Here is a 12,953-nt window from a genome sequence, read left to right as displayed (position 1 = left end):
ACGAAGTTTTCCTCCAGCTAGACATCGACCCTTATTGATTTATTATGACACATGCGTACATGTACAAACGCATAAAGTTATTGGCTTTTGTTTTAGGTGATCATAGACAGATAAATTATACCTGATTATCAATTAGGCAACAAGGTGTTGATTCACTTGGTAAACCTTTTATCTTAGATCTTCAAAATACGTTACTTGTTTTAAAAAAAATATAGAGAGAGTTTACGTTTTATTTTTTTTAAAGATATATATAAAGTTTACTTATTAAAGGAGTATTTAGTTAACCTTTACTCATTTTCCTCTCCCTAATAATAATAACAATAATAAATTGATTGGAAAATAAAGAAATTAAATATCTGCTAACTAGTTTTACACTTTTAACTCATAAAGCCATAAAGGCCTATTGGCCCTATTGTATCTCGATCTATATGACAAGCTTTAAGTCATTTTCATATAAATTTATGTACTTGGACTAGTTTATTCTCATACAGTCATACTAATGCACGTAATAATGTAATAATGGGATCTTTTACCAAAATGGCTAATTTGACAAAAGTATTTATCAAAACGGCTAATTATATAATTTAATTCCCTAACTAGCTAAATTTATTGATTTGAAAGGATATCATAATTTTTTATTTTCCTTTAAACCGGTCACTTTATGTTTTTTTTTATTATTTAAAAAGAATTAGTGTATTTTTTTTTTTTTTTGGTTTTATTTAAATTCTAATGCCATACTTTAAAATATCTCATTAATTTGAACAATAACAATCAACATAATACGTATGCAGCAATTATTCTCAATTTTTTAAAAAAATTGCACAAAATAAACAACCACTAAAAATATTCATATTAGCCGACATTAACAAAGAGTATACAATTAATAGACATGAAAAAGATGAACAATACCTTAAAATCCCTTATCGTCGTATAAATTTGCGGTAGTCTTGATAGAACAATATAACTTGAAATTCCAAATTTTTGTGATTGGTATAATCAAGATGAAAAATTAGGACTTTTAATTATTTATTTATTTATTTTTATCGAAATTAGGGTTCTACGAGTCTGCAGCTGTTTACGTTCTTCGTAGTTTTTGAGACTTTGAAACATAAATACGAAGTTTTTTTTTTAAACCAGCAAACATAAATATTTATTTCACAGTACCCTGCCAAGAGCAATGTCGATCAACGTTTTAACACACATATTTGATGCATTACACTGAATGCAGAAAAAGAACTAGTTCCCTACCTCTTCTAAACCCTTGCGTATATGTTATTCCTTAAATTTTCCAACTTAAAAAATCTATAAGGAAATAAAAACAAAACCAAAAAAAAAAATTAAAAAAAAAAATAAATAAAAATAAAAAATAATAATAATAATAATAATAATAATAATAATAATAATAATAATAATAATAATAATAATAATAATAATAATAATAATAATAATAATAATAATAATAATAATAATAATAATAATAATAATAATAATAATAATAATAATAATAAAGTGAACCAAACCGGTTCAAAAAAAATAAGAAGTAGATAAATTCCTTCCAAGTTAATAAATTTAGGGATCTTTCAAAAAAAATTTAATAAATTAGCTAGTTTGGGAATTAAATTTTATAATTAGCCGTTTTGGTAAATACTTTTGTCAAATTAGCCGTTTTGGTAAAAGAACCGTAATAATGATAAAGTTATAAATTATAATAACGATATGTATTTAGTTCTTGCACATACTTCCTTCCAATCTTTACCTTTAGATATCAAGATTTAAACAATTTGTTTGATTAGAAATACATAAATACTTTTAATTTGTAGCACCTTGCTTACATATGAGCAACTCCAATCATATCGTAAACAACTAAACAACGACAATGATATGAGTTGTAATTAAAATTAAAGAGACCTCAATTGAAGAGTTTGAGAGTTTGATTACAATCAAGCCGATCAGTAATAGTATTTTCTTTACCCATTGGCAAACTAAAATCACAATTTAATTTGTCTATAAACATAACAATAGAAGTAGTATGTGTAAAGCAATTTGCAACTAATCAAACCACAAAATAATTTTGTAGTAATATTAAATATGGAGTGCAAAGTATATTATGCAATTCTTTAAATACATGTGAAAAAAACTGATTAAAGAATTTCTCGATCTATTAAATAATAAAATCTTGCGTTTATGAATTTTATGACGAATTTTGCAAGTAACAACATCTAAACATTATTTTAAACGTCAATATGTATATATAAAATATATATGTACGTACAAATACATTTCACAAATTACTCCACATGAAATGAAAAGAAAAAAAAAAAAAAAGAAAGTAAATATGAGTAATGTTAATGAACAAGCTTACCTATGATTATTATTCTTCAAGCCTTCCCTTTTGCTAGTACTCGTAGATCATGCATGAATGACTTGATTATTGATTATTGTTAGTTGTAGCCTGTAGGAATTGCAGCCGTTGACAATTTAACAAATAATAATGGGTGTTTGAATGTTTGAAACACGCAACATATTGTACTTAATTGATAATAATGTTGTATTAGTTTGAATCTTTAACGGAACCTAAATATAATATAATTGCCTAATTTTTTTTAAATGGGTAGATGGTACATCTTATGAGCTCTTTTGGTATACATTTGATGAAATCATGTTGTCATATGACGACATTGATTTTTAAGTACCATTACTACCATGCATCACAATGGATGATAATTACGCAATCAATCATGCCCATTCAAACTCAAAACTTTTTTTAAATCATATGAGATCCCACTACCGGGCAGTATCTTTGTTTTTTACAAGATTTACTATCTTAATTTCATTTCAGTTCAGTTCAGCTCCGATTAGTTCAGTTCAATTCAACTCCTAATTTCCTTCTCTCATAAAATATTTATTTCAGCTCAATTCAATTCATTTCAGCTCCAAGTAGTTCAGTTCAGCTCTAATCAGTTTAGTAAATGTGAACAGACTCTTATTATCTCATAGACCTACCAAATTAAATGCACAATTTTCTGATTTATACTCCCTCCGTCTTTTATTAGAGTTATTTAATGTTCCTTTTTGGCAAATCAAAATTAAACTTCCATTGTTAGAATCATTTCTTTTTTAATAAGTGGTTTTTTACAAATTTAACCTCATTCTCCTCATTTAATCTCAAAATTATCCTCAATTTTTACTGATTTTTTGTGCCAAATACTTTTGGCATATATTAATCCACCAACATGTTCTCTCTCCCCTCATTCTTCTTCTTCTTTTTGGAATTTATTAACTTCTTTTTTCTTTTTTCCACTTGTTATTTAATGTACTTAATATATTTTGATACTTTCAATCACATGGTTTAAGAAATATACAAAAATCTTAATTCCAGTGAAAAATGAGAGATGAGATTCTAATAAAGGACGGAGGGAGTATTACGCAAAGTGTTTAAGAACCTTCAAATTAAATTTAAATTTAAATTTATTGAGATTATACATTACTCCCTCCGTCCCTTATGGTCAAATTTAAGATCCAAAATGATAGTCCTATAACTCCCGTTTGCCTTTTCCTACTACTATTAATACGAAGTATTAATTTATTTATTTTTTTAGCAAAATTTCCTGCAAATTTAGCTTGCCTATGTAAAATTTGAATTTTATAGTACATTTATTATTTTATCTCTCTACCTTTTTGCATACCGTATGTAAATTTACCTTTTAATTGTACTTTTACTACCTCTTCTTTAAGTTTTTTAATTCTTGTGAAATATTGGAGGGAGTACTAAAAAAACAAAACACTTTAAACTAAGGAGAGTGCTCACGTTAATGTGCCACATAAAGGTAATTTGTTTATCTTCACTGAAAGTATATGAATAAAAAATAATTTCTACGATGCAAGTGAGATACAGCTGAAACGGAATGGAGAATTGGAGACATCCATTTCTTAATGACGTCAAAATCGAAAGAATTGTAAATACGGAGTACGAGTAACAAAGAAGAAGGGTTGAGATAAGTAGCAATATTGTTCACGTTAATAATTGCTAAAACCACTTGAAAATGCTCATTAGTCATTATCTATTTATTTGTACAAAACATTCAAGTACGAAATATTTGGTTTTTACATGAGGAGGCCCAAGGCCATTAGTTGTTCAATTAAGGCATCTTATAGGGCAATCCATAATTAAGAATTACTTGTTTTATGCACTTACTGCGTGCCAAATTGGCTCTTTCCATTTCCAAATAATAAAGATAGATGTTGGGCAAATTGGGCAAGTAGAGCAAAAAAATAAGATATTTATTTGTGAATTGTGATTTGTGACTTGTGACTACATATATTGCCACCAGTTGCTTGGACGCAATTGCTATCCATTGTTTTGCTATCAAGTCCAATGGAAAAATTTGTCAAATACAACTATAAAAAATATCCATTTTATGGGTTTTAGTCTTTTTAGTTTATGTTTGCAAAACACAACCTAAAAATACACCCAACTTTAAAACTAAATTTTGTCAAACACTTTAACAAAACTATAACTTTAATAGTTTTCCCTAGCATTTACTCATTGATAGTAACACATGTACTGTCGCTAGAGCTGTCAATTCGGGTAAACGGGTCGGATTTGGGTCGGGTAAGAGTGGGTTGGGTCAATTCGGGTTAATGCCGTACCCTATGTGGGTCGGGTTCAGGTTGGGTCATGCTTGTGTCAGGTCACATCGGGTCATACATCCTGTCAGGTTCGGGTTGGGTCATGTTTGTGTCGGGTGAACAATAGGTCGGGTTTTCACGGGTTAAAACAGGTTAGGGTAATTCTCGGGTTTGAGTCGAGTTCGGTCCAAGCCAATAGAATCAGGTTGAGTCATTCTCGGGTTAGGGTCGAATTCGGTTCAAATCAATAATTTACGGGTTATAATTAGGTCGGGTCATTTTCAAGTCGGGTCATTCTCGGGTTCAGTTCAAGTCAATAATTTGCGGGTTATAATCAGGTTGGGTCATTTCCAAGTCGGATCATTCTCGAGTTCAAGTCAATAATTTGAGGGTTACAATCAGGTCGGGTCATATTCGGATTCAACTAACAATAAATAGATAATTATCATTTTTATCAAGCTAATTATTTCCTTTGACTATAATATATATGGCAACATACTAAGGGAACTATAGTCTATAATTTAGGAAGATAATTATCTCCTTTGACCAAACAGCAAATATATACTGTATTTAACTCTTAAATTTGGAGATGATGCTCCTTTCTTTTGCTGGCTTGGACCGACTTGGTCTCCCTAGAAAAAATGCTAACAATAATAAGATGGTTTAAATTGAATTTAAGGTGATTTGAAATCGGGTTAGGAACAATTTGGGTTGAATTTAGGTCGGATCAATAACAAGTCGTGTTGATTTCGAGTCGGGTTAGTAACAGATCGGGTTGAATTTTTGGGTCGGGCTAGTAATAGGTCGGGTAAAATTCGGTCGAGTCAATAACAAGTCGGGTTGAATTTGGGTCGGGTCAATAACAAGTCGGGTTGATTTCGGGTAGGGTTTGTAGCAGGTCGTGTTAAATTCGGATTGGGTTAGGAACAGGTCGGGTTGAATTCAGGTTGGGTTAATAACAAGTCAGGTTAAATTCGGATTTTGAGGGGTTAAAACGGGTTTGGGTCAATTTCGGTTCAATTCGGGTTCGGTTCAGGTCAGTAATTTACGAGTTATATTCAGGTCGAGTCATCTCCAGGTCAGTTCATGTTCGGGGTTCGGATCTCACATACTCAGGTCAACTCGGGTCTAGGGTTGGTTTCAGGTCGGGTCAGGTCGGATTTGGGTCACCATTTTTTCGGGTTTAAATAATCCGGTCAATAGTCGGATTCGGATCGGGTCAACTTTTGACAGCTCTAACTGTCGCAGCCAGTCAGCCACAACCCACATGCTCACATGGTTGCAGCAAACATTAAGTGACTATTAGCTACCACAACAAAGTAAATTTGCCAAACATGTCCTATATCATGCTAAAATGTTTCTAAAATTACAAATTGAACATTGAGATACAAAGTCATAATATTTGGACATCAAAGTTTAATGTCCTTTCTCTTTTCATTAAAGTCTCCAACATATTAAAGCTTTTTAGTTTTCAATAAGGACGAATTTAAAAATCTTAATGTTAATTGCATCAACAACTGTGTCAATTAAATTGTTGCAATCTAATAAAAAAAAATCAAGTGTTGCATATCAAAGAGAAATAACACCCTTTCTTTTTTCTTTTTTTTTTTTTGGGGGGGGGGGGGGGGTGGCGGCTAATTTCACTAATTCAACCTACACACTTGCATCACCATTGCTTCAAATTGAAATAACTAAACAAAAGTTTTAGAATCTAAGGGCTTGTTTGGCATCATTTTTGGTTTTATGTTTTCTTTTTTTTGAAAACTAAAAACCAAAAACAAGAAACAAGAAAAAGGTGTTTCCACTTTTCTGTTGTCAGTTTTCAAAATTATCACGATTTTAATAATTCTAAATAATTTTTGATTCATTATATGACATATATTGTATACTTTTAAAAAATCAAAAACAAAAAAACAGAAAACCACAACGATGCCAAACGAACCCTAAAATTTTAGTTTTTGGTAGAATAAATAACCTTAGGTCAATATCAACACAAAGAGAAACCATTAAAGTCCCACAAGGTTAAGGGGCATTTCAAGATAAGAAATTGCTACCCTTTAGAAACCATAAACAATTAATTTCACTTTTCATTAAAATATACAAATCAAACACTGCATAATATAGTAATTTAAAATAACATTACGCGTAAATATAAATAGCTTAAAAAGCTTTTCACGGATTGTGTCTCAACCAGTTTCATAATTCAATCTGTCCAAAAAGAATCCAAATATACGAATCATTTTGGTTCCAATTTTCAAAGATGCAAACACGAGTAATACAAAACGAATATGAATCTATTGAATCCAAATCGGTTCTAGGATCCATTGCCTACACCCGTTTCTCTTATATAACCCATGTTTGGATACCAAATTCGTGACGAATAACAAACTTAAAAAAAAAAAACTTCATTTAAAACAAAACCCCAAAGCCCATATTAGAAAACACAACCAATAACAAAACCTAAAAAAGGCCCATTGCTTGAATCTGAATCCATAATTAGGGTTTCACTACAATTTGGGTTAAAACTTGTGAACCACCACTCTATAATTCCTCCAATCTTCGCCGCTTTCATCTTCCTCACAAAAAAAAGTGAAGTTGCAGAAATGGTGTCACTCAAGCTGCAGAAGCGGCTCTCTGCTAGCGAACTCAAATGCGGGAAGAAGAAGACTTGGCTTGACCCCAATGAGACCAATGAGATCTCCATGGCTAACTCTCGTAATTTTCTTATCTTTCTCTTTTCTTATTTCGAATATCATTGTTATTTTTTTTTTTCATTTTCTGTGTTTTTGGTTTGTAATTTGTGATGGTAATTTGTTGGTTTTGATGTGATGGATGATTAATTGGGTATTTTGTTGTTTTTTCTGGGGTTTTAGTGTTAAAGGGTTTGTTTGTTAATCTGTGTTGTAATGTAATGTACCTTGTTTGAGTGATTTTTGTTAAGGGAAGATTCTATATACTTTAATTTTTAGTGAAATGCGATTTGTAGTTGTAATTTCTGGGTTTGGATTTCCTGTTTAAAGCGAAGAGGTTTCAGTTATATGGTGAAATGATATTGATTGAGCATTTTGAGTAGATACATTTGAATAACTAGGTTGAAATTAGTGAGGAAAGAGTTTTTTTTAATTGGGTGCAATGTGATTTTTTAGGGTTTGGTTAGGTTATTTATTTGGAGGAAAATTAGGGTTTAGGTATCGCACTTAGTTCTTCCTGGAATCATTATTGATGATTTTGAGGATTTTATCTGTGCGTAAATGAAAATTTATCCGTCGTATCTTCAATGAGCATTCTCCTTCTCGGTTTAAAATTGAGATGAAGGTTTGCTCTTGTTTCCGATAGATAAGACATTTTTGTCTGGACTTATGTGTACTGAGATCGGTGAGGTCTTTGATCATTGCATTTGGCAAGGAAAGTCTGTTATTTCATATGAATGTAACTTATTAGTCAAAGTTCTCGAGTTAATAGCGCTATCAAGGACCAGAAATTGCGTATTTGGTGTTATGTTTTAAAACCCTTACACATTAAGAGTTTATCTTGGATAGCACAATGCATTAAAAACTACTGTACAGTTTTCACACTTCAAATTATATGTGCATGGCTGTTTATGATTAAATTATTGTATATTTGTGTTTATGATGTTGTGTATGAGTTTTGTTGTGATTTACTTGATCCTAGTTGTGTATGCTATAGTTATATACTATAATGTGATTGAATGTAGCTTTTTCTTTAGGTAGCTCTGTAAATGCATGCTTTTGTATTGTCTGCACTTAACTATACCTGAAATTGTATAAAAATATGATTTTTGGGGTGTTAATAGTGCGTATAAGAAAATATCCTTTCTGCTTGAGCCATCTCTTTTTGGCAATGGAGATGTTCTCCAATGATATTGGATGATAATGTGCTAGTGAATGTCAGTAAAATAGTTGTTACTTACCTGCCTTCTGATTTTACGTTCTCTTTTATTGTTAGTTATTGGGTTACTGCCTTATTCTTCTACAAACATCTGCTGGCGACCCTTCAAATTAGCTACTTTGCTACCCGTCTTTAATTTGGTCCTCGTAAAAATTAAGTTCTTTAAGATATTATGTTAATATTGTATGTACTGTACCCTCTATCATTGGTTATTTTGTTTCGGAAAAGAATTCTGTCATTTTCTCCGCACTTAGTTATTCTTGGAATCCTAATTATGATTTCTGAGATGTTTTAGTGCGTATAAAAATCTATCCTTTCTGCTTGAGCCATCTCTTTGGGCAATGGACATGTGCTCCAATGTAAATGGATGACATTTTAGCTAGTGAACATCAGGAATATCATCTTTGCTTGTCAGTTGTTTCCCTCACTTATTCACTAGAGGGTCTTCATAGAACTAGTGGTTATGGCTGTTATGAAAATAAATAGATATTGAGATGAAATCCTTTCTGCTGGAGCCTTCTACTCTTTTGAGCATTGGGGTGTATTTATCTTTGTATACGTTATTTCAGTTCTTTTTTGGGGTATGCCTTCATATGAATCAAATTGTCATTCTTTGTAGTATTGCTTATTAGCGTATCTTTATAAATATTGATTTATTATTTTCTCGCCCTAAGTTATTCTTGGATTTCTTTTGAATTATGGTTTCTGAGATGTTTTAGTGCGTAAATAAATTTATCCTTTCTGCTTGAGCCATCTCTTTGGTCAATGGACATGTGCTCCAATGTAACTGGATAACATTTTCACTAGTGAACATGCTATTGCTCATATACATAAATGTTAGGCGAATGTTGTAGGTTGGATTGGAAATTTTAATGCAAAAACCATTTATGTATATAACTTGTTGTAATTTCATGATATTTGCTACTTTTATATGTTGATCTGTCTAGTTTTGGTAAACTTATATTGATGTAACCTGTGATATGTGACTCCTTACAAGCATAATTTAACAGATCTTCCTATATGTTTGGGGGGGGGGGGGTTCTTGCTGTGAGGATAATTTTTATTATGTGGTCTGTTGCCTACTTAAGGTGTGTTTGACTTAAAGCTGATTCATTTCAGGACAAAACATAAGGAAGCTAATCAAAGATGGATTTATCATCAAAAAGCCATCAAACATCCATTCCCGTTCCCGTGCCCGCCGAATGCTAGTAGCAAAGAGAAAAGGGCGTCACTCTGGCTATGGTATGTGTCGATACAGTACATGGCTACCATGTTGATTCTTATATGTGTTCCATCTTATTAATATTTTGCACAGTAGTTTTCTGGCTTTCTACAGCTGCAAAGCATTTCTGTAAAATGCTTTCCATAAATATGTAATATGCACTAATTGCCCACCTTGGTTATTATTGGTCTTCTTTGACAATTATGCTATTCTTATTATAGGTAAACGTAAGGGTACCAGGGAGGCAAGGTTGCCTACAAAAATCCTTTGGATGAGGAGAATGCGTGTACTAAGGCGTCTGCTCCGCAAATACAGGGAGTCCAAGAAAATTGACAAGCACATGTATCACGACATGTACATGAAGGTCAAGGGTAACGTCTTTAAAAACAAACGTGTGCTGATGGAGAACATCCACAAGTCAAAGGCTGAAAAGGCAAGAGAAAAGAATCTCTCTGATCAGTTTGAGGCTAGGCGTGCGAAGAACAAGGCTAGCAGGGAGAGAAAGATTGCAAGGAGGGATGAACGTCTTGCATTGGTGAGTCCTTTCACTTGAAACTAACTTGATTTCCCCAACTCAATGTTATTGGCCTTTCTATTATTTTAGTGAGGTGGGGAGAGCATGGAAATGTCCCCTAATATGATATAGGTTTGCTTTGTGAAATCTATTTTGAGGGGGTTGTTATGAGTCATATGACTGTGATTATCGTTGGGCAAAATTTTGGGATTTTAACTTGTGATGAGTAACATTCAAGATGCTTTAAATCATGAAACTTACAAATATAGCATGTTGATCTAGCATCTAGGTTATGAACTTATGATTAGCTTCTGAATTTCAGAAAATGTGGAGGGAAATATTCTCCCATGGGGTTATGGTAGTTGGACAAGTTGTACGGACTTATGGGAGGTGTAGATAGACAGAGTTAGTAGGGGGGTTCATCAACCTAGGTTAAACGTGCGATTAGGAAAAGTGCATACTACTATGTGTGTATATGGCCCATCTCAAAATCTTTTCCCTTGGGTCATCACGGTATTGTCACCTTGTCTAGCCGGTGGTCATCCTCATTTACCTTGCACCTCAGCAATGTTGTACTTAATTTAATGCACTGATATGAATTGTATTATATCATTCGTTGCAATTTTTTACTATTTTGTTTCATCTTCTGAAATTTAAATTTGATGTTTTATGCAGGGGCCTGTAGAGAAAGCTCCAGCACCAACACCAGCAGCTGCTCCTAAGCCAGCAGAGTATGTTTTCCCCTTGTACCTGTGATTAATATAGCCTTTGATTTTTTAAATTCACGTCAATTATTAATTTTTGCAAATGATCACTGTGCAGGCCAATTAAAAAATCCAAGAAGTGAAGCAGATATTGAAGTAGGTTCTTAAAATTCTGTTTTTATTGGAGCAATTGTGAAAAGACTTGATTAATTTGGATCACAAATTTTGGCCTCTGAAGAAAGTTTTCCGTTTTTTTCATTTTATTCATTGCAAGACAAACTATTATGTTTGCAATGGTTGATGTAGTTGCCAAAGACATGAACTACTGCACAGTTTTGGTAAATTTGATAATCAATTGGAATTTTTGTAATGTGCTATGAGCTACATGAGTGTCGGTTACATAATGCATTCTATTGGCGTTTCTTTTTCTAGCTGTGCTGGTAAATCACTAATTGACCAGCTTGTTTTCGATAAGGATTTGTGTTTTTGTTGTCTGGTCAGGCTTGATGACAATTGGTAGGTGTAGCCCTGAGGCAGTGTCTATGGTGTTCTTACGTGCTGATAGTTTACTGTTTTGTGTGGCAGAAGAGTTGCGTTTTTCATTTCAATTGAGTGTGAAAATTCCTGGACATCTATGAATGATTGAAGTGATAAGCATGTTTATTACGGAGTATTTATACAAGTCATACTTATTATAGAGCGATGAAAGATTTCAGGTTATTAAAACATTTGGTTGTATATTGAAGTAATTAATTTATACAACTATACAAGTGAAGGGAACGATGAATTTGTGAGTCCCGCATTAATAAAATTTGGATGTGGTTTTGGTTTAGTTATGTTTTTGTAAAGTGGTGGCAAAAATCTCGGGAGTTAAAAGTTGCAACTTACATAATGTACGAATTGCTGTTTTAGCTGACTCTAACAACCCTGAATAGGCCCTGGGCTGTTATTTTTAATTGCAACATTTGGGGATCTTATTAGATTACAAAATAATTTGATCACAAAATAAAATTTAAGTTAAAAATGTATATTAGCAAAGGTGAAAAAGAAGAGGTAATATAAGACTACTCTCACTCATGGGCAAAAAATAAAAATGCCACTCTCTCTCTACTCACTTTCTCACTCCTCTTTTTCATTTTTTGGGCATTTTATTTAAGAACTCTTCCCACACTCATGGGCTAAACAAAAAAAAAACCAAACCATCATCTCTCCTATATTTTCTCTCACAAACACTCATGGGCCCATAGGTACTGTAGCAATTTATTTTTGCCATTCCTATGGGCATTTGATAATCTCCCCATGGGCATATTTTTTTTTGCTCATGAGTGGGATAACATTTTTAGCCTTTTTACCCTCATGGGCATTTTTTTGCCCATGAATGAGAGTGCTCTAAATATATAATCCTAATTGTTATCTACTTGTCTTTATTAAGACAAGGCAGACTCGTAATTTTTAGGGGTGTAAATGAACCAAGCCGATCAATAAACTAATCGGGTACGAGCTCGGTGAGCTCATTCATGTTCGTTTATTTAATAAATGAGCTGAATTTGAACAAATTTTGAAGCTCGTTTAATAAATGAGCTTGGACGCGAACATAGATAAGCTCGTTCAAATATGTTCATAGATAAGCTCGTTCAAATATGTTCATGAACAACTCGTTTATTTATTTTCACGAACTACTGGTTTATTTATGTTCATGAATTATTGATTTATTCACATTTCTTGATTTAATTCTTAAGTTTATACGGTGTGATTAAGATTTAATTATTATGTTACTTTTGATATTTTCAATTGTCAAAAGTACGAAGCTCGTTTATTATAAAAGCTCATTTATTATTAAGCTCGTTAATGAATCACTCATTTATCAACTCGTTTAATAAACGAGCTGTTCATGAACATACATTGTACTAAATGAGCCGAGCTTGAACATATTTTTGAACTCGCTTGAAAGCTCGGGATCGTGCTCGAACTCGCT

The 12,953-nt window shown here is 32.4% G+C and overlaps 1 protein-coding gene across 1 annotated transcript; it reads left to right on the top strand.

Annotated features, from left to right (window-relative positions):
• Positions 1 to 7,179: 7,179 nt before the first annotated feature.
• LOC145628785 (large ribosomal subunit protein eL19y-like) lies at positions 7,180 to 11,409 on the top strand. The gene is made up of 5 exons (XM_081681188.1): positions 7,180 to 7,344; positions 9,658 to 9,780; positions 9,982 to 10,295; positions 10,950 to 11,005; positions 11,097 to 11,409. The coding sequence occupies exons 1-5, from the start codon at positions 7,233 to 7,235 to the stop codon at positions 11,119 to 11,121; spliced, it is 630 nt and encodes a 209-aa protein (XP_081537314.1). The 5' UTR covers positions 7,180 to 7,232; the 3' UTR covers positions 11,122 to 11,409.
• Positions 11,410 to 12,953: the final 1,544 nt, after the last annotated feature.

The sequence above is a fragment of the Chenopodium album genome, chromosome 4 (genome assembly GCF_948465745.1).
Source record: "Chenopodium album chromosome 4, dcCheAlbu1.1, whole genome shotgun sequence".
Taxonomy (NCBI): domain Eukaryota; kingdom Viridiplantae; phylum Streptophyta; class Magnoliopsida; order Caryophyllales; family Amaranthaceae; genus Chenopodium; species Chenopodium album.
Note: the sequence above shows the minus strand (reverse complement) of the source record. Positions and strands in the feature narration are given on the sequence as shown.

Excerpts from the sequence above, each read along its gene's own strand:
- LOC145628785 (XM_081681188.1), top strand. The coding sequence starts at position 7,233 with ATGGTGTCACTCAAGCTGCAGAAGCGGCTCTCTGCTAGCGAACTCAAA. Across the intron at positions 9,781-9,981 it reads AGGGCGTCACTCTGGCTATG|GTAAACGTAAGGGTACCAGG; the intron begins GTATGTGTCGAT and ends TTCTTATTATAG. Across the intron at positions 11,006-11,096 it reads GCTGCTCCTAAGCCAGCAGA|GCCAATTAAAAAATCCAAGA; the intron begins GTATGTTTTCCC and ends ATCACTGTGCAG.